Source organism: Pipistrellus kuhlii, unplaced genomic scaffold (assembly GCF_014108245.1).
Source record: "Pipistrellus kuhlii isolate mPipKuh1 unplaced genomic scaffold, mPipKuh1.p scaffold_m20_p_10, whole genome shotgun sequence".
Lineage (NCBI taxonomy): Eukaryota > Metazoa > Chordata > Mammalia > Chiroptera > Vespertilionidae > Pipistrellus > Pipistrellus kuhlii.
The window spans coordinates 11436553-11458711 of NW_023425405.1; the positions used below are offsets into that span (position 1 = coordinate 11436553).

General features: G+C 43.8%; 1 protein-coding gene across 1 annotated transcript; it reads left to right on the forward strand.

The window, feature by feature from the left end:
- The first annotated feature begins 232 nt into the window (after positions 1-232).
- Positions 233-12443, forward strand: GARIN1A (golgi associated RAB2 interactor 1A). The gene is made up of 5 exons (XM_036426273.2): positions 233-1096; positions 2234-2421; positions 3908-4157; positions 6319-6437; positions 12121-12443. The coding sequence occupies exons 1-5, from the start codon at positions 944-946 to the stop codon at positions 12308-12310; spliced, it is 900 nt and encodes a 299-aa protein (XP_036282166.1). The 5' UTR covers positions 233-943; the 3' UTR covers positions 12311-12443.
- Positions 12444-22159: the final 9716 nt, after the last annotated feature.

The window sequence follows — 22159 nt, forward strand, 5'->3', positions numbered from 1 at the left end:
GTTTTGTTTTTAATTTTTATTGCAACACTGCCCTCTAGATTCCAATCTCCGTATCAGTCAATGACACACTAGCATAGGTTAGGCTGCAGCAACAACCCTAAATCTCAGTAGCTTAAAACAACAGTTGCCTAAGGATGCACTCCCATGAAGCAGAATGGGGCCCTCATCAAGGAATGCCCTTCGCCTTCACTACATCTGCTCAAGGGAACAGCATATTCCGATATTCCCAAGTATGAATTTTAAATCTCTACTGATTATTAAAGTGAGGCCTTAACTCTGGTGCCACCTTTTCATTTTACCACAGAGGCAACAGAAGGAAACTCAGCGACTTAGACAATATCACTGAACCAATTGGTGGTCCATCGCCAACATGCAGCCTTTTTTTCAACATCACGATTTCTTTTTCATGGACTCTTCGAAATGCAACATAACAAAATACACCTATAATGAGCTTTCCTACCCCTGAGGTATTCTTACACAGGCACAAGCACGAGCAAGTTGTGAGAAGCTTTCCTGTGATGGGGAAGATTGAAGACTGTGGGTTTCCCAAGAGCCTTCCTTGGCTCACTGCTGTCTTGGCATAACCTTAGGAGACTCATTGTCCTCATGTTTTCGGGGAGATTGAGTGAAAAATGGAATAGGCTTTATTACCACTAGTTTGTAGTGAGTAAGAAAAGGGAGAGAAAAGCCTTGCTCCTCCCTAATTTGTTCTTTCCTCTTTTTTTTTTCTTTTCCTGTTGTTGCTACCACATTCCTGATGTCACTCCTGCTATTGTGAGCTGGCAGGCCGGCCCTCCCTGGTCGGGAGGACAGCCTGCCAGTCAGGAGGAGAGGAGGAGCTGTGGAGGTGGAGGGTGGGCAGCAGTGGTCATACAACACCTTGCAGTCGGGCTGGAGGTGTGGAGCCCCGGGATGTTCCCCAGCCCATTCTTCCCAAGAGTCAATGCATAAAATCAGGGGCCTCCCTGCTGAGGTCAGGGAACCAGGCCCTGGAGTGGAACTTGGAGTGGAAGATGGCCTTCTTTGTCAACTGATTCATTCTCCAGAATTCAACTTGTTCTCCCACTCTGCGGTGTTTGAAAGCAACTTTATCCAGGTACCCATGGGCAGCTCAGGCCAGCTCTTTCCTGTTCCAAATCCTGTTTCTAGCACTCGGTCCAGAAATGTTATGGCCTTAAACGCCCCGGGGAGGAGAAAGAAGCTATACCAGCTATTGCTACCCCAGGATCTGGGTCTCAAGTTCATTGTTTGTGCCTGTAGCAGTATGGGGTTTTTCCTCACTCTCCTCCCCTTCTGGAACTTTCTTTGCACAGTCTTTCTTCCAGACCATTAGAGACCTGTGCTGGCTTCTTCTGCCCAAAGATGGCAGAATGTAATTTTGGTTCCCCTCAGCTTTTTCTTACTAGTGCATCCTTTCTAAAGTCAGATGATGCAGAGGATACAAAAAAGGACAACACAGGGTTCCTATTGTCAAGGAGCTTGTCTACTTGGGGAGATCCACCAAATAGGTGATGCCCCGCTCAGTGTGGCATGTTCCAAGCTTGTCACTACGTTGAAATGCTGCTTTCTTTATCTTTTCTGTTTTTTTTTTTTTAAAGGAGGTGTGCAAGAGGCAGCTGATCGATGATTCTCTCTCATTGATGTTTCTAACTCTCTATCCCTCTCTCTTCCTCTCTGTAAAAAATCAATAAAATATATTTTTTTAAAAATTTTATTGTTTCAGACAGAAGGAAAGAGTGATAGAAACATCAAAGATGAGAGAGAATCATTAATTGGCTGCCTCCTGCATGCCCCCTAATGGGGATCAAGCTCCCAATCTGGGTATGTGCCCTGACTGGGAATCAAACCCTGACCTTCTTCTGGTTTATGGATTAACGCTCAACCACTGATCACACTAGCCATGGGCATTTAAAAAATATATTTTTTTTATTGATTTTTCACAGAGAGGAAGAAAGAGGGATAGAGAGTTAGAAACATTGATTAGAGAGAATCATCGATCAGCTGCCTCTTGCACACCCCCTACTGGGGATGTGCCTGCAACCAAGGTACATGCCGTTGCTCGGAATTGAACCCGGGACCTTTCAGTCTGCAGACCGACGCTCTATCCACTGAGCCAAACCGGTCCCGGCCATTTTTTTTTTTTTTTTTTTTTTTTAAGTGCTGCTTTCTAGCATCTGTATCCTTCCACTCTGTCTTCTGCTTCTCTGACCCAAGGACCTGGGCTGATTTCTAGGTCACTAAGTCCGGGCACTGGATGAATGTCTCTGAAGGTTCAACCACCACCGTGATCCTTGGGGTAACGTCCTCAGTGCCCTCCTTGCCACTCCCCAACATCCTCCTGATGGCCAACGTCTCCTGGCCCCATGGTCAGTTTTCCACCTGCAACACACCTGGCTGTGCTCCTGTCATCACCCTCAGCAGGTAAAGGAAGGCCTCAGGGAGGGGCCAGAAAGGGTGCGTTGACAGACTGCAATTGGGCTTTAGACAAAAAGAAAAGACAGCCCTAACCTGTTTGGCTCAGTGGATAGAGCATTGGCCTGCGGACTGAAGGGTCCCAGGTTTGATTCCGGTCAAGGGCAGGTACCTTGGTTTGTGGGCACATGCCCAGTAGGGAATGTGCAGGATGCAGCTGTTCGACATTTCTCGCTCATTGATGTTTCTAATTCTCTATCCATCTCCCTTCCTCTCTCTAAAAAATCAACAAAAGATTTTTTTTTTAAAAAAGAAAGGACATGTTCCTTAGTGTATACACTGTACAGAACCTCATTCATTCATTTAACAGGTATTATTTCGTATCTATACAGAACAAGCACCGTGTTTGGTGCTTTGGGTAGAGTATCAGTCTGTCTCAGCCTAGTTTTTGAGGATTTTGGCTTTCATTTTTATTTTGTCAATAAAACCTTAGGAGGGTTTTTTAAAAAGTGAGGTGTGTGAAAGCCAAATGGGATTAAGAGGTGTTGAGATTGAAAAAATAATCCTGCTTGTATAGGAGACATCTACTTTTCTTACTCTTTCAACAGTTAATCAGATACAGGGCGAAGGAGACTTGGAAATGGAGTCAGAATATCTTAGCCCCTGTTCCTACTTAAGATCTAAGTGGAAAAAAGTTAAATAAATATATTTAAAAAAAAAAATAAACTTGGACACCCCTGGGCAGGTGCATTTGGTTACAACATCATCCTGATATCCCAAGGTTGCAAGTTTGATTCCCAGTCAGGGCACATACAAGAAGCAACCAATTGCCCTGGCTGATAATGGCTCAGAAGCTAGAGTGAAGAGGGTCTTGATTTGAATCTCTCAGTTGCATGTGAGGGAGGCAACCAATCAATGTGTCTCTCTCACATCAGTGTTTCTCTCTCTCTCCTTTCCTTCCACTCTTTCTGGAAATCAATGAAAAAAAATATCCTCTGGTGAGGATTGATAACAATAACAAAAAACAACCAATTGCATGCATAAGTAAGTTGAACAATGTTTCTCCTTCTCTCTCTCTCTCTCTCTCTCTCTCTCTCTCTCTCTCTCTCTGGAAATCAATAAATTAAAAAAAATATCTAAATATCTTGGGCAAATCACTTAATTTCTTTCTCTAAGTCTCAGTTTCAAGAAATCTGTAAAATGGAATTAATAATAGTTATCTTTTCTTAATAAAGAGTTGTCAGGATTAAAAGAGATAGTTTACATCAATTATCAGTCATTGTTATTAATGTGGGCAGATTCTTTAATAACTAAGACCCTGGACATCAGAGAAGAGCCAGACTTTGTAATCATTCCACTGTCATCCACAAGCCCCCTCCCCTGTGCATTCCCCAAGCAGAGGTGGAAGCCCAGTGAGGCTGAGCCACGCTCTCAGTAGGTACCAGCATGACTGATTCAAATCCTGGGCTCATGGCAGTTTCTTGATTGTGTCCAGGATTCTCCCCCTGAAATTTGTGGAGCTACAAATCTGTGACCGGCTCCAACGCATCCTGCGGATTAGGACAGTGACTGAAAAGATCTACTACATGAAGCTCCACGAGAAACACCCGGAGACTGTGTTTCAGTTCTGGATCCGCTTGGTGAAGATTCTGCAGAAAGGTCTGTCCACCACCACCAAAGACCCGAGAATCCAGTTCACTCACTGCCTGGTGCCCAAGATGCCCTGCAGCTCCACTGGAACAACAGTGAGTGGGGCCCTGCCACCAAGATCTCTAGGGAGGGGAGGAAGTGGGGGCGTACTGCCTCCCATTGTGGGGGTTGAATATTGAAGTCTAGTGTCCTGGGGGAATGAGAAGACCATTTTCAAGGGTCAGTAATATGCACACACCAATTACAGCACATTAATTTAGTTTTTCTAAAAAAGAGCTATAAGGTACTTAACTCAAAAGTGTCTTCCTTTTTTTGCTCATTTTTTTTCAGCATCATAAAGGAATAATGCTTACTTTAGAAAATTACAGAAAATTCGTTCCCATTTTTCTTCAGACCCAAACAATCACTTGGAACATTTGGCATATTTCTTTTTAATCTTTCATTTCATTTTATTTATTTTTTAAAAATATATTTTATTGATTTTGTACAGAGAGAAAGAGAGAGGGATAGAAAGTTAGAAACATCGATGAGAAAGAAACTGATCAGCCGCCTCCTGTGACACCCCCCACTGGGGATGTGCCTGAAACCAAGGTACATATCCTTGATTGGAATCGAACCCGGGACCCTTCAGTCCACAGGCCTATGCTCTATCCACTGAGCCAAACCAGCTAGGGCAATACATATATCTTAAAAGCTCTTCTTATACATCATATCATTTTGATAATTTTATACTCTTCAATTGTATGAATGAATTAAAATTTACTTCATCCCCCTAAAATCAGATATTAATTTGCTTATGTATTTATTTTAAAATACGTTTTTAATAATATTAGAGAAGAAGGGAGAGAGTGAGAGAGATAGAAACCTGATGATAGAGAAACATTGATTGACTGTCTCCAGCACACCTCCTACTGGGGATCAAGCCTGCAACCAGGGCATGTGCCCTGACCTGGAATTGAACCAGTGACCTCTTGGTTCCTGAGTCATCACTCAGCCACCGAACCACTTCAACTGGGCTAAAATTTGATATTTAGAGTTGTTTCTAACTTTTCATCAGGGGTGGAGAAACTTCTTTCTGCAAAGGGCCATTGTATATTTATAGCATCATTCGAGGGCCATACAAAATTATCACCTTAAACATTAGCCTGCTATATTTGGTCAAACATTTAATTAATTCACCCCTAATGCCTTGACAGGATGAGATCAAATGATTTCAAGGGCCTTATACGGCTCATGGGTCATACATTCCCCACCCCTGTAGGAGGGTAACACAAGCATTTATAGGTACTAGTGTTGTCCTCAGCTTTTATTGTTCACTCAGAATAGATTTTTAGAAATAGAATTCAAGGGGTCAGGGGTGGGAGGGAGAGGGGAGAGGTCAATGGGGAAAAAAGGATTCATATGTAATACTTTAAACAATAAAGAATCTAAAAGATGGTAAAAAGAAGTAGAATTCAAAGGGTATGAACACTTTTAAGGTTTTTGATACATACTGCCAGATTATTTCTAGAACGTTCATACTAAATTATACTCTCACCGATAATATAAGAGTTCTGTATCACTGTGTTCTTATCACACTTGAGCATTAAAAAGTAAAAAAGTTTTCTAATAATTATAGGTTAAAAAAGTAGCATGTGTTCAATTTTGATGAGTTTGAACATTATTATATTTTTTTCTTTATGCACGGTCTGGTTTGTTCTTTGGCCATTTTCCTATTGGCATCCTTGTGTTTTGTAAAATAAAGCTTTTTATACATCAAGAATTCTAACCCTTTAATCACAAGTTTTTGCAGTATTTCCCCCAAGAATTTGCTTTTCCCTTTTAGTTTATTTAAGGCTCCTGCCCCCAACACACAGAGGCTTTCTCAGGACCTGCTTCGGATAAAACCCTGGAAAAAACAGACTTGATAGATTGGGTAGCCTCAAACCTTCAGATTTCAGGCTCCTAAACACTTTCCTCCTTTCATTTAAGTCGTGTGCTTTAGGTACTCCATCACCGACTTCAAAAGTCAGCCTTTATAGTTCTACTGCTCTGGTTCCTAACGGTGAGATCTGCTGCTCAGGGCAGTCGCCACAGCAGCTCCTCGGAGAGAGGGCCTCATTGTTTTTGTCTGGTGATTCTGGGGCTTAATATTGAAGGAACGGGTTCCCAGGACTAGGCTGGAAGACTCATGAGAGTTCCTTCCAGGTTCCGGCCGGAGGAGGCCAAGAACTGTGAGGGAGACCTGGTCCTATAACTGTCAATTTCTCCATCCAGCCTGAAAGCAGCCTCCTGCCATCCTCCCAGACCAGCGAAAACTCCTTGCTGTGGAAAGCCGAGCAGACTAGCGACATTTTCTTACATTTCCCAGGAAGAGACCATATCACAGAAGACAGGTGGGTCCTCCATGCCAGCACCCCTTCCCACAGCACAGAGCCATGGGCGGGGTCAGTGACACCTGTCAATCTATCGCTGCCCTTTTATATTTCCTCCAGACAGTTATGCTTGTGACTCTCCCCTCAATGTTATTGTAAGCCTGTCCTTGAAAACCGGGTCTGTGGCTGATTGATCTGAATAGTCTAGGCTAGGGGTGTCGAACTCAATCAGAGAAGGGGCCAAAATCTAAAATCCAGCCTAAATCGCGGGCCGAATGGTTTACTGAACAGTCATAAACTGTCATTGTGATGGAAACGCAGCAGAGTGCAGTGATGACAGCGCGGTGCGGGCCACATTGCAAAGCCTGGCGGGACGGATTTGGCCCGCGGGCCTTGTGTTTGACACATGTGGCCTAGGCAAACCCCAGTGTTTTCTTTTTTAAATATATATATTTTTATTGATTTCAGAAAGGAAAGGAAAGGGAGAGAGAGATAGAAAAATCAACGAAGAGAATCATTACTGGGCTGCCTCCTGCAGGCCTCTTACTGGGGATTGAACCCGCAACCTGAGCATATGCCCTTGATGGAAATCAAACCCAGGACCCTTCAGTCCATAGGCTGATGCTTTATCCACTAAGCAAAACTGGCTAGGGCAAAACCCAGTGTTTTCATGTGGAAGGTGCTCAGCAGAAGAATGAGGGTAAGCTAAAAAAGCAGGCTCATGGAGATAGATATTGACTGTCTACATTTCCAACTCGTGAGGATCCCTTGGATAAGACAATCCTGAGTTCTCTTTGCCTTCTCTATCTCTTCTGTGAAGTAGAGACAGTAACCCAATGGGGACACCACTGCTGACTCCAGTTTCACTAATTTACTAAGATTCTGTAATGAGTGATAGAAACCCAAAGCAAGACCGTGCAGCCAATGTGTTGAACAAGTTCGACTTTTGAGTATCATCGAAATGCAAATTTATTTTTGTCTTCCTTTATACGTTTTTAGTGGGAGAAATTTTCCTCTTTCCTGAGTAGACACTGGTTCTCGGGGCAGGCCCCATAGCATGTGGAGTCCCTCTTAGAATATGAAAGGGCCTTCGTTCCCTTTAAATAGTATAAGCAACATGGATTCTGAAATTATTGATAAAAAGTCCAGTGCCTAAAACCTATAAAACTCTGAACTGATCACATCTCCCTTCCCTCAGCCTGGTCCCCTGGTAAGATGGCCCCTCAGAGTCACTCCTCTTCTCCTTCTGTTTCCTAATTTTAAGTTGGACTTTTTCTCTTTAGCACTTTCTTGGGTTCTTTGAAGTCTCCTACCTGGCTCCCCAGCCCGCAACTCTGGTGATGCTGTGAGACCTCCCTTTCGCCTGGCCACCGCCCTGCTCTAGCACTGGCTCTGCAGGGGTCCATGCTACCCAGGCACTAGCTGTCAGAGTCTCTCATCCCTTAAGGGTTTGAGTAGGGTTTACAATGACTCCAGGCTGGTGTTCTCTCTCTCTCTCTCTCTCTCTCTCTCTCTCTCTCTCTCTCTCTCTCTCTCTCTCTCTCTCTCTCTCTCTCTCTCTCTCTCTCTCTCTCTCTTTGCTCTCTGCATCTGGTCCTCAATAATATCCTCCCAGAATTTGTCTGGCTTTTGGAGAGGAGGACAGTGCCTCTAGGGACACAGAAGCAACTTCACTTCATCATCAAAGAAACCCATTCTCCCATCTCCCACCCTCCATGTTTTGTGCCCCATCTCTACTGGGTCTCCCAGCCCCCAAAGGATCACAGCCGAAGCTCTCTGGGTGGTCCCAGGAAGTCCCTCTCTTTCACCTTGAGGAGCAAGAGGCAGCAGCTCATACAAAGGACTTTCTCTGAATGCTTTCCTGACTCACTCTGGGTGTAGTGGAGGCCACACTCACTCAATTCTCCCAGGTCACAGTCTGCCTTTATCCGTACTTCCCACACCTTTTTCTTTTTTTCCTTTCTAATTTCAAGGCAGTTTTCTTGAATTGCAAACTTTTCTTCTTTGAGTACTCTTATTATTTGTATGTTGGATTATCTTTGAGATATATATATATATATCCCCTTTCTTTTTTATTTTTTTTTTTATTCTTTAGACTTCTCCCTATCCCTCTATTTCTCTTAAGGCATTATGTGCTTTGCTTGTTTGCTCTTGTGTTCTTTTATAAGTTTTCTCTCTTAGCCGAGACTAGCACGGCTAGAGAATGGATGAATCCTGAGTAGGGACAGCTGGGGATTGAGAAAAGGGAAAAAAAGAGACAGACACTAAGACTTTAAGTAAAACTGAGCCCAGGTGGGGTGCTGTCCTCAGATGGAGAGACAGTGACCCAGAGCTAACTCAGCATATTTATTATATACAGCATGATACCAGGAAGTATTAATATTACTAGCATTTAAGACAAAGGAAATTATGTGAAATCATGGTTAAAGATCAAGCTGCAATTCTTCATTCTTGTGGCTTCTTTGTAATTGTCACTCAAGGCTGAGCCCGGATAGTTGTGTCAGTTCCTGGTTGAACTTACGTAGATAATGAAACCCACCCTGGTGTCTGAGCTGAAGGTCAGGCTGACAACATACCTGCCTCTGGCAAGGTATGTATCCAGGACGTGGCTCTGCCAACACCACCTGAGGCAGCTGGTAATTGCTCGTGGGCCTTCCCAGGTGCTATCTATAATACATTCTTTCTTGCTTTGTTTTGGAAATAATGGTTGTTTCTTTTAAAATGTCTAATTGTTTTCTCATTTTATCACCACATTTATCAATATTTTAAATTTTAACTTATATTCTTTTATATATTCTATCATTTTCTTAATTTATTTTAGCTTATTTTCAAATGATAGATTGCAGTTTACATTCAATTTACACTACATCTTTTTTTTTTTTTTTTTTGGTGTGTATGTGGGGGGGGTGTTAAATCTCATTGGACCCATGACTTTATTTTATTTATTTATTTATTTATTTATTTATTTATTTATTTATTTTTAAAGAAGGCAAAATTATTTTATTAATAAAATATACAATTCAAAATTGACATTATAGTCATACTCAAATAATAGTTTCAGGAAAAAATTATGCAAAAATGTAAAAATACAAGAAAACAATAATATTGTATCAAACACATTTAACACATTGCACATAATTTCGGATCAATTGATTTTAGAGAGAGAGGGAGAGACATAAACATCCATGTGAAAGAGACACAGTGATTGGTTGCCTCCTGCACATGCCCCCCAATCAGAACCTGGGATCGAGCCTGCAACTGTGATATATGCCCTTGACTGGAACTGAACCCAGGACTCTTCAGTCCAAGGGCCTATGCACTGAGCAACTGGCTAGGATGTGCAGCACATCTTTTTAGTGTGCTTTTATTGTCTTCAAGGACTTATTATATTTTGCATCTTTTCTTATATGACTTTGTGTGGGTTTTGATTATGATCCCTTTTTTAAAAAATATATATTTTATTGATTTTCCACAGAGAGGAAGGGAGGATAGAGAGCTAGAAACATCGATGAGAGAGAAACATCGATCAGCTGCCTCCCACACCCCCCCACTGGGGATGTGCCCGCAACCAATGTACATGCCCTTGACCGGAATCGAACCCGGGACCTTTCAGTCCGCAGACTGACGCTCTATCCACTGAGCCAAACCGGTTTCGGCATGATCCTTTTTTTGATGCAACTTATTTTTATGTGAAATGGTTTTTCTCAACCTTTGAGAATGACAGATGGGCCAGGGTGGCTTTTGGCTCCAGTGCTTCCTCTTGTGTCATTTTTGTGAAGCATTAATGACCTTCGGGGACTATGTTCCTCCTCTCTCTTATCTTCAGCTGACCTTGCTCCTTCCTTTGGCTCTGTTGTTCCTGTTCTATTCCATTTGTATTCCATTTACATTGGTTTTCCCCTACGATGAGGCTGTGCCTGCCAGGGAGAGTATTCTGACGGTTCTGAGAGTTGGTAAGGCACATCCTGCTTCTGCTCCTTGACACTGACTTTACCATGGAAGGACCCCAGTTTCTACTTCCAGTTTTCTTCTTCTCTAATTTGCCTCCTGCACTTTCCACTGAGAATCTGGGGAGATTTTAAAGTCCATCAGATGCCTCCTGCCTCTGCTTCCTCACACGCAGACCCCGAAGTCATGTGGGTCTTGGAGCTCTCCGCAGCTGTCATTTCCTTCGTGAGTTTCTCTCAAACAGGCCATTATCTGTGGGACTCATGTTGCTGAACTGGGAAGTGGGGGAGAACCGTTGTAAACTTGCTTCTGCCAGGTAGCTCATAGATATTACTGGCTCTGGAGACATTTTTTGTATTAGTTTCTCAGCTTGGAAGTGGTTGGGCCATGTGTCAGACTGCAAACCAGCACAAAGACAGGCCCAAAGATACGAATTTTCAGAAGAGGCTTCCTTTGGACCCAGAATCCAGATTGATATAGACGAGTTTATGGCACTGGATGGGTTTCTTTCTGGTGTGTCCTTTTGCTGAGAAGGTGCTTTGTAAGTCCTGGATTTATGCAGATACCTCAGTAACTCCCCTCGTGGCTAAGGCCCACGATTTAGCTCCTGTGTCACCACACCTTGGTTACCAACTCTGGCAAGCCCCTCGGGCAGCCCTAGCTTCAGCTCACATTTGGCTAGTCCCTTGGGATTTTTTTAAAAAACTTTTTTGTGGGTTCAACAATGCATTTAAAATTATGTTAACTATATTTTATCTACATTTCTAGGTGTTTTGTGGCAAAGAGGTGTTTTTTGTTTGTTTGTTTGTTTTTTAAATTATTCAACCACATTGCCAGTCTCTAGCGAAATAACGCTAAAATGATTTTCACTTAAGAAAACAAAAGCTCGCTGCCTTTATCTCTGAATAGTTACAGTGTGGGGGATTTTTATTTTGTTTTGGTGTTTTATTATAGCTTTATTTTTTTCACTTAATGTAAGTATGTATTACCCTTGGAATAAAAATTTTACAAAATTTTAACTACACTGTGTGTTTTTCTAGCCACAGCCTCTGGGAACAAGAGAATCCAGAGTTCTTCCCACGGGCTCCTGTAGCCAGTTCTCTAAGTGGTTGTGATTTTAAATATATATATATATTTCTGTTGCTTTCAGAGAGGAAGGGAGAGGGAGAGATAGATAGAAACATCCGAGATGAGAGAGAATCATTGACCAGCTGCCTCCTGCACGCCCCACACTAAGAATAGAGCCTGCAACCTGGCCATGTAGCCTGACTGGGAATCAAACCGTGACCTCCTGGTCCACAGGTCGATGCTCTACCACTGAGCCACACCAGCTGGCCCGTTGTGGTTTTTTTAAGTCGTCAATGTTTTGGAGAACTGTCTGAAGGTTTCCTTTGCATTCATGCTGACTTCAGGCAGGTTGCAGTGGGCTCCGGTTTTGCCTTTGAACCATAACACATTTGGTTCTCAACACATCAGAGCAGTGCCGAAGGCTTGGAGGAGTGTCTGTTCCATTCAGCAGAGCAGCCTTAGCTCCAGCCTCCCTCCTGCTTGGCTTTCTCCACTCACGTCATTCTTAGATACATCATCCCATCTGTACGTGTTTTCACTGCCCATCATTTCCATAGTCACGTCCGTGTTCAAGCCACTCATGCTGGAAAGACATAATTAAAAAGCAGTTGACATAATGAACATCTTAACCATGTTTTCTTTTTCTTCTGTTGTTTGCAAGGACCCCAAGGTTCCTGGGTTCCAACAGAACACAGGCCTCTATAATTAAGGATTCCGAGAGCCACAGCAGGACACCTTTGCCGGCGGCATCTTCAGCCGGTTTGCATGTACCTATGAGAGCCGTGATGGGCCACAGCCTCTGGGAACAAGAGAGTCCAGAGTTCTTACCACGGGCTCCTGTAGCCAGTTCTCTAGGAGAGAACTTACTGGGACCCTAACACCTACCACACCGGGCGACCTTCCTGGCTACCGCCTCCATCATGCTGTTTTCCCACTGTGGGCCACGTGACCATGGGAGAATAAGATGGGGTCTAAAACAAGGTGCTTCTGTACTTCCACCAATAAACCTCCAAGTGGACCCCGGATTGTTGTATGTTGTGCTCTGGCCGAGGCGGGGTGCAGGGGGAGGGCCGTGGCGGGGGGGAGGAGTGAGGTTTGCAGGGAAGGACTGATTGGGAGCAGGAGCTCACTCCATGGGAAAATAAGTGGGGGGAAAGTTCTCAATTAAAATCCCAAAGCAGCCGAGCAGAGTCAAAGAAGCCAGTCCAGAGGAAATGGCCAGACCAGATGTCCAACTTCCTCTTTCAGAGGAAGGTCCAAAGTGAAAGAAATGCTCAGCCCCGGGCCGTGGTTCTAAGAGGTCAGGGCATCCGAGGGTCGCAGAGGTTTGGTTTGGTTTTCATCCTCATGTGTGGATATTTTCCCATTGGTTTTTAGAGAGAGTGGAAGAGAGAGACAGAGAGAAATAGCCATATGAGAGAAATACATCGATTCCTTGTCTCCTGCATGCACCCTCACCAGGACCCAGGCCAGGGCGGAGCCTGCAACTGAGGTATGTGCCCTTGATTTGAATCAAACCCAGGACCCTCTGGTCCACAGTCAGACACTCTATCCCTGAGCCAAACCGGCTTGGGCAATTGCAGGTGTGATTCCCGGTCAAGGGTGTGTACCTGGGTTTCAGGTTTGCTCCCTGCTCCCCTGTCGGGCGCATACGGTAAGCAACCAATGTCTCTCTCTCACACTGATGTTTTTCTCTCTTCCCTCTCTCCCTTCCACTCTGTTTGAAAAACAGTGGGAAAATTATCCTCAGGTGAGGATTAACAAAAACAAAAAAGAAAGGAAAGAAATCCTCAGAATGATGGTGGCCAACGGGGAAATACCTTTGTGTTGCTCCACTCACGTAAGCAAGAAACTGAGTCTGTCCTGCCCCGCTGTAGTTATTGAAGGCTTACCAGGCCATGCCCACTTTGGTTGCTAATGAAGACATGGCTTCAGGTAAGGAAGATGGTGACCACCCATCCTTGGGAGTCCTAATTGGTGGGACTCTTCCACCCGGGACCTAATGGAAGCAAACTGGAAAGCACAGCGTGTGTGCACAGCAGGAATAGGGCATGGGCTTTGGCCAACCTCCAGGCAAATGGGGAATATTTACCTGAAAAATACTACCACAGCGTTGAATAAGCATTCACAAAGTTCCTACTAGGTACCAGACACTGCACTTGATGCCTGGTAGATTAGAGAGAACGAGACAGGTGGGCAAGTTTCCTGCCTTGAGGGAGTGTATGGGAGAGGTACCACGCTCTAGTGCGGAGACACAGGAAGGCCATTAAGGTTGACAGGAAAGTTGAGCCATTCGGCCTGCAAATCCAGGTGGCCCTGCTCTGCTGTGGTTCACACTCCAGGCTAGAGAGTGATGGAGGGAGAAGGAACATGACTGCCCTCCCTCTGTGCAACCTCAGTAGGGCTGAGTAGTAAATCCTGGCGAGACTGGGTCAGAAAAGCACCAGAGCTGAGGGAATGCGTGTGGGTTTCTTCCTGCCTCTAATAAAAATAAAAACAAAACAAAAAATGTTTTGCATGTTACAATCAAATAAGCTGAGTATTGTTGGTGCTGGTGAGAGACATCCAGAAGCTGAACTTAGAAGAGGCTAATGGTTCGGGGCTGGCCAGTGACATGTCCAGGCAGGAGGTCAGAGGGGGAGGGAAAATGGGGCCCAGACAACTATCCCCTCCCTCGTAGTCACGTGAGGCTGGCTATGTCTCTTAACAGAAGAAAACGGCTCCTTTTGAGTCAACTCTTCTAGTCAACTCTCTCTTTCCTAGTTCCACTAACCATCTCCTCTTGCTGCCCTTCAGGGCCCTATCCTGCATCTTGGGGATACCAAGGGAGTTACTAATAACCTTTCGGTACCACAGGTCATAAGGGGTCTCATCTTCAGTAAGGATCCTGCTAGGTCACTTTAGCCAGAATCCCCCTTACCCCTCATGTTTCCTCTTAGTCATATTCCATCCACTGTCTCTCTCCCCCACCCCCACTCCCTAGCCCCACTTGGCTTTTTAGCTAGAAATTTCCACTTGTCCAAGCTGTGATTGAAGTTGAGCCCAATCTCCCTCCCTTGGTGCAAAGTTTCACCACGCCTTTATCTATGGTGACAATAAAGTCTTCCTTACTGTGCTTAAAAAAAATTCCACAAGGGGTCAATCTTGAGAAATCCAAGACCATGGTTTCAAAAGAGGAAAACAACCACAGGGGGTGGTAAAGCTTCATAAAATGAGCATTGAAAATGGACACTTAGAAACATTAATGTTAAGGCCATTTACAGAAGAAACACAACTTAAAACAACCAGACTTACTAGTAAAACAATCTAGGGATATTTGAGAGAGGGCAATTCTGGTTTTTGCTCTACCTCTGATTCCTGCCTGACTTAGGATAAATCAATGAATTTCCCCATTGGAGATATGGATTTTAAATTAAAACATCATTTAAGCCCTAGCATCGGCCTATGAACTGAAGGGTCCCAGGTTCAATTTCGGTTAAGGGCGCATGCCCAGGTTGTGGGCTCATTCCCAGTAGGGGCATGCAAGAGGCAGCTGAACAATGATTCTGTCTCATCATTGATGTTTCTATCTCTCCCTCTCCTTTCCTCTTTGAAATCAATAAAAAAATATATTTTTAAAAAATCACTTAAAATTTAAGTATCCCCAAACAAAACACTGCTTTTGAAGGTTAATTGTTGCAATCATAACTGCATTCCTCCCCTTACTGCCATTAAAGGGCCATAACTAGATGCAAGACGAATGTGGCCACTGATAATAATGGATTGGCACACACACATACTCAGGCCTTGCCATTTGTAAATGCTTTGCATTTTAAAAAGTGACTTCACAACTACAATCTAATGTGATTCTCATAATGGTGTGAGGTAGCTGCTATTATGAACTACACTTCTGTGGACCCTGAGAAAGAAGATACCTACTAAACCAAAACCGGTTTGGCTCAGTGGATAGAGCGTCAGCCTTTGGCCTGAAGGGCCCCGGGTTCAATTCCGGTCAAGGGCATGTACCTTGGTTGCGGGCTCATCCCCAGAAGGGGGGGTGTGCAAGAGGCAGCTGATTGATGATTCTCTCTCATCCATGTTTCTAGCTCTCTATCCCTCTCTCTTCCTCTCTGTAAAAAACAAACACAAAACACAATAAAATATATAATAATAATAAAAAAAAGAAGATACCTACTAAAAAGGGCTCCTGGTGGCTAAAATTAAAAACAACAGTAACTCAGAGCCTAGCAGCCATTTCTACAAAAGGGCCTCTTATGAAAACTGCAATTCAGGGAGAAGCCTGTACTGAATTGCCTGCCTGCACTGTTCCTGGCCTTTGAGCCAACCCTTATATATACCCTTGAGGCCAAGTGTGTAAAATCGTGCAGCCGTGTCCACCTGCCCACTGCACTCACAGCCATGCCTGCCTCGCTGCCCGGCCCGCTCTCCGGCCTTGCTGTGATCAGAGACTGTGGGGCCACGGGGGAGGGCCCAAGAGGTACACCACATGGTGACTGGTCGTTTGGTCATTTCAGTCATGATGCCTCTTGGCCTTTTATTACTATAATATTTTTATTTTTATTTTTTTATTTTATTTTATTAATTTTGTACAGAGAGGAAGGGAGAGAGATAGAGAGTTAGAAACATCAATGAGAGAGAGTCATCGATCAGCTTCCTCCTGCACACCCCCTACTGGGGATATGCCCGCAACCAACGTACATGTCCTTGATCAGAATCGAACCCGGGACCCTTCAGTCCCCGACACTCTATCCATTGAGCAAAACCGGTCTCGGCTACTATAATATTTTTTAATCTTCACCCAAGGATATGTTTTTATGGATTTTTTTTTTTTTTTGAGAGAGGGGTAAGGAGAAAGAGAGAGAAACATTGATAGGAGAGAAACATTTATCTGTTGCCTCCCATACCCTGACCAGGGATTAAACCCAAAACCTAAGCATATGCCCTGAGCAGGAATCAAACCAGCAACCTTTTTTAGGCATATGTGACCATGTTCTAACCAACTGAACCATCTGGCCAGAGCATGAGCTAGCCATTATAAAGGAGTTCCTGGAATCATATTTCAACCAATAGGACTGAGGTTTTCCCCATCCAATCGGAGCTGCACAGCTATATCCCATCAACATTTCCACCAACCAATCAGGGCAGCTCCATTCTGACTAATTAGGATGGTTCCTTTGGACCAATCAAACTGTGAGGATTTGGAACCCTCATTTGCATGAGGACAGACCAATCAGGGATCAGAGGAGAGGTCTTCTGTCTGTTTAAGTCAGCTCCCTTCTGACTCTGAACATGCACCTAAGACATGCAGCTCCTGTCAGGATCCGAAACACCAAAGATATCTCACAAGAGAGAGCAGACCAGCACAGCTGGCAGGGCCTGATCCCAGGGCTGCCTCACAGCCATGCTGTGTCACAGTTGAGCTGTTCCACAGCTGTGATGTATCACAATTGAGCTGTTTGCACTGAATAAAGTTTCCTCTGTACCATACCCCAAGTTGGGGATTCCTGTTGGTGTTGACTTGGCGTCCACAACCACCTCTTGATACCTACCTCACAGGTGAGAAAAGTAAAGCCCAGAACACCTTCGCCTGAGCTGTGGGCAGTTGGTAGGTAATTCTCGAAATCCAGAGGTCAGTAGGCAGTGCCATCTGGGCCTCTTCTCAGAGGGGTAGTCCACAGCATGTCCATTCCTGTCAGCCGTCAACACCGACCCTTTTGGTTGCAGACACAGCCCAGTCTAATTGGCAGGCCTTGGGGCCCAGGCAGCTTCCAGACTGAATTCTTTCACACACCTGTGTAAGCAGAGCAGACAACTGCCACCAGGTGGCGCCACATTGCCACCGGGACTTGAATGGATTGAATTTACATCTCCTATCCCCATAGCTGAGCAAGCTAGCGCCAGGGATTTTAACTCTAGAATAACACTATCCCACCACAGTTGACTATTTGGCGCCCCACTTATAAATCTATAGTGGAATTTTACCGTTTTCACTAGCCAATTCCATAAACTTTACAGGGCTTTTTATTTATTTATTTATTTATTTATTTATTTTTTATTGAGTTTTTACAGAGCACAGTCAGGAGCTTTTATCTCCTTCCTGCTAGGCACTCGACCGCCACTCCTCTCCGGCTCCATCCTCTCCCCACGTGCACACCGTGTCTCCATACCTTAGGCTTTTACAGCTCCTCTGATTTTCCTTCTGGTTTTCTCTTTCTTTTAGTTGTAGAATTTCCAGTCAGTCAACTTTCCTGTAGTTCTGGATGATGTTCACTTTATATTTTAGTTGTATTTTTTGAAATTGTGTGAGGCTGCAGTTAGGTGCTTACCTATGCCGCCATCTTGGTTTCCTCCGCCAGAAGATACAAAGTTTTATTATTAACTAGCTGTATATATATATATATATATATATATATATATATATATATATATATATATATATTCATTGATTTTGAGAGAGAGAGGAAGGGAGAGAGTTAGAGAGAAAAAAATCACATCAATCAGCTGCCTCCTGCACACCCCCTACTGGAAATCCAGCCTGTAATCCAGGCATGTGCTCTGACCAAGAATCCAGCATGTGACCTCTCGGTTCCTGGGCCCACTCTCAACCACTGAGCAGGACAGCTGGGCTTCACTAGCTTTCTTTCTCCATTATTAGGCCATACCCAGACTTTTGGTTCTCTTGCCACCACTTAATCTCTTTTTTTGTTAGTTTGCCACTAGGTGAATTTTTGCTGTTAGTAAGATTATTCTCTCTTCCACAGGAGGCCTACACACAGCTTTGGGGTTGCTGGCATGGTAAGACTCCAATCCATCTGGGGATCCAGCAACATCGGAACCAGCCCAGGGAAGATCAGTTCTCGGGGAGATGAAAACACCCTGCTTGAGAGCCTGCAACTTTCTTTTTTAAATATATTTTTATTGACTCCAGAAAGGAATGGAAAAGAAGAGAGAGAGAGAGAGAGAGAGAGAGAGAGAGAAACATCAATGACTAGAGAGTCATTGATGGGCTGCCTCCTGCAAGCTCCATGCTGGGGATCAAGCCCACCACCTAGGCATGTGCCCTGACTGGGACTTAAACTGTGACCTCCTGGTTCATAGATCAATGCTGAGCAAGGTCTGCAACTTTCTGTGTGGAAGCTGGGATGGTGCTCCTGGGAAGAAAGGACTAGACATCCTTTTCCAGGGAGTGGGGCCAGAGGAAGAGTCAGCCCCGGGGCAGAAGCAGCAGAAAGCTGTATGGGGGCCTCTGGTCTGCCACGCAGAGTGCACTTTTGGAAACAGAAAGGAGGTTTGTCCTCTCCCAGAGGTTGCATTGTCCCCAAGCCGGAACCCTTCATGTCCCTACAGGGCTAGGGGACCGTTGCTCCCTGTGTGACAGTTTAGTGTTCCCGCCTGAGCTTATGATTTGACAGCGGTTCATGGTGTCTGCTTTCTCCCCCAATCTCTTGCAGTCTCTAGTGATTCCTGAAAAGTCCCAGCATGTTTGCGGGTACTCAACACCAATCAATATGGGTGGGCAGTGGAAAATAGCCTTTGCCAGCACTTCAATTACGGTAAAGAGTGGAGAATATAAATGAAACTTAGGTTAAGACCTAAGGCAATAAGTGAGACAAGGTTGAGGAAACTTAAATCCCAACCAGAGCACCTCAGCCGCTGGGTGGTCCCCTTAAGCCCTTACACATTTACTCCAAAAGGTAAGGAAAGCAAGAATAGTTGAAGGGTAAGCCAAAGTATTCACCTGTGGGATGGGGCGTGGGTTTGGTTGTCTACCTGAATTCACTAGAATTTTCCTGGACCATCAGCCATCATCTGGAGATCATTCTATGTTTGGTTTCTGCCCCTTCCCTCAGTTCATGATAACAGCAACCTTCCTGTGACTTTTAAATGCCCCTTAAATTGGATAACTGTGCATCTTAAAAAAAAAAAAGTTTTTATTGCCCAGCTGGCATGGCTAAGGAGTTGAGCGTCAACCTATGAACCAGGAGGTCATGGTTTGATTCCCAGTCAGGGTACATGCCCTGGTTGTGGGCTTAATCTCTAATAGGGGGTGGGCAGGACACAGCCGGTCAATGATTCTCTCTCGTTGTTGATGTTTTTCTCTCTCTACCTTCACTTCTTCTCTGAAGTCAATAAAAATATATCAAAATAAAAAATGTTTTTATTGATTTTAAAGGGAGAGAGATAGAGATATAGGAACATCCCTCTCTCTTCCACTCTCCTTAAAAATCAATGGAAAATATCCCCGGGTGAGGATTAGCAAAACAAACAAGCAAAAGAATTTAAAAAAGAAGAAGAAAAGAGATTGGTGAAGGGAGATACCAAGTTTACTGTATCTACTGTGGAAGCCTGAGGAAGTAATTCTGTGACACAGGGTCTCTTCACAGAGGTTGCTGATTATCCACTAATATCCTTCATTCTTAAATAATCAATAATAGAACTCCTCCGTGCAAGATGGGCTCATGGTCACCCAGCTTCCCTTGTAACTGGGTGTGGTCATGTGACTGAATTCCAACCAATAGGATATGAGCAAAGTGGTTATACCACTTCCAGGCCATGCCCTTAAAAGGAATGAGTGTGCCCTTCCCTTCCCTTTCCCCTTTCTCACTGGCCAGGATACAAACAGGATGGCAGGAGCTGGAACAACCACCTTGGAACCCAGAGATGGAAGCCACAGGTTGAGAATGACAGACACATTACCAGCTCTGGACTGCTTACCTTTGGACTGCTGTGTAAGAGCGAACCAAACTTCTGTTTTGTTTAAGTCACAGTATTTCGGGCCTTCTGATCACCTGGACTATACTTCAAGGAATATATAGTAGCTTCAAGCCATACCTACACCCAGGAACCTATACTTCCTTGTTGTTTGTACTTGTGTTTCCTTATTTCAAATTTTATGTTTTCCTTTTCAAAAATTAAACTGTTTGCTAGTGCTATGTCTAACTTTTCTTTTTCAAAGAACCAGCTTATAGATTTACTCATTTTAGTGTACCTAGAGTTTTAAGATTATTTTTGCTGCTTTCATCCTTGAATAAATCTCTGGCCATTTATGGAATTATTGGGTCACATCCTTTCCTCTGCAACATTCTTTTACATTGTTCTATTGTCTTATGCCATCTAAAACTGCTGAAAAGAAGTCTGAGGCCAGTCTCATCTCATTCCCACTGGTAGATTATCTGCTTCCTCTATCTGGATGTTGGTTGTAAGGTGCTTTAGTTATCTCTAAGATTTAGGAACTTTATAATACTTATTCTGGTCTCAATGGTTCAGTTTACCTGGAATAGAGTAAATTCTATTCATTTGTCAAATTGAGTCTTTTTATTTCAGAAAATGCTTTTTCTTCTATGTGTTTGACTACTTTTCTATTCTATTTGTTTCCTCTACATCAGGGACTCCACCTGTCTGTTGGATCAACAGAAATGTCTTACAGATTTATTGTTATCCTTCCAGCAATGCCACCTCCTTGTCCTTCTTTACTGGGTTCTGTGTCCTGGTCCCAAGCCTGTTATCTGTGTCACTGATTCCATTTTCTGTCATGTCCACTCTACCTCTTGTGGATTCTAATGTGACTATTTAATTGGTTTTTCTTCTGTTTCTTTCTGTATATTCCCAAGTCTCTTTTCATCTGATTTTGATATCTCTGATTTTCTATTGTTTCATAAGGCCTCATGTTGTATTTAATTTCCTTGAGGGCACAGAAAAGATGCTTTTCAAAGACTTTGTTCTACTTCTTGAAATCATTTTTCTTCTGATATGTATTCTTTATAAGTATTTTCCTGCTGATATTCTTTGGGATCCCATCGTAGCCCCCTTCTAAAAAATCTTGATGATTCTCATGAAAGAAAAGCAATATCTGAATCCACCAGCCCCTTACATATAACTTCTATTTCACAGGAAATATAGTTGCTAAAGAATCAAGATAAATACCACCAGGAAGTAGCCAGACAAATCCAGAAGGTGGGTTGTTCTGTAGGACAACGGACTCAATTGCTTCCACTAGTAAGGGTCCTAAAAAGGGACTGTAGTAGATCACAATTAACAGAGGGAAACTGTGGTCCTCCATTGGATACTGATTTGGATAAAGCAAGTATAAGAATAATTGAGTTAATTTGACAAATTTTTTTAAATCAATCTTTATTCATATTATTACAAAGGTTCCTCATTTCTTCCCCCCTCCACCAGGTTCCCACCCCACCCTCCACCCCCTCCCCATCCCCCATTGTCCTCATCCATAGGTGCACAGTTTATGTTCAGTCTCTTCCTCCCTCCCTTTCCCTGATAGTAAATCCCTTTTCAGATAGTAAATCAGTTACTTAGCATTTTCTCATATCAATAATACCTCCACATGCCCAAAGATACACTTCACACAAAAGACATTTCCAAATAGGTCAACCAACCTCATCCAGGCCCCGCACAAGGCACTCACAGATCAACACCCCAGCGCTATACTAACTCAACATATCCAGATCTAAGCCTTCATCACTTGATTCAGCAGACCCTCAAGTTCCCGCAAAAGTTTCCAGCCATGTCTGAGAGGCAGCCTTGGGGCGGGGGCAGGTGAGGAGCGAGCTGTTCCAGGCCTGGCTGCTCTGGGCCTGGCCTCTGTTGCTCTGGTCCGTTCCACAACCAGCTGCTCCGGGTAATTTGACAAATTTTTATATGGCTTGGAAATCACATGAGATGAAAATACACCAAAACACAAATGTAGAAAGTATTGACTGAAAATAACA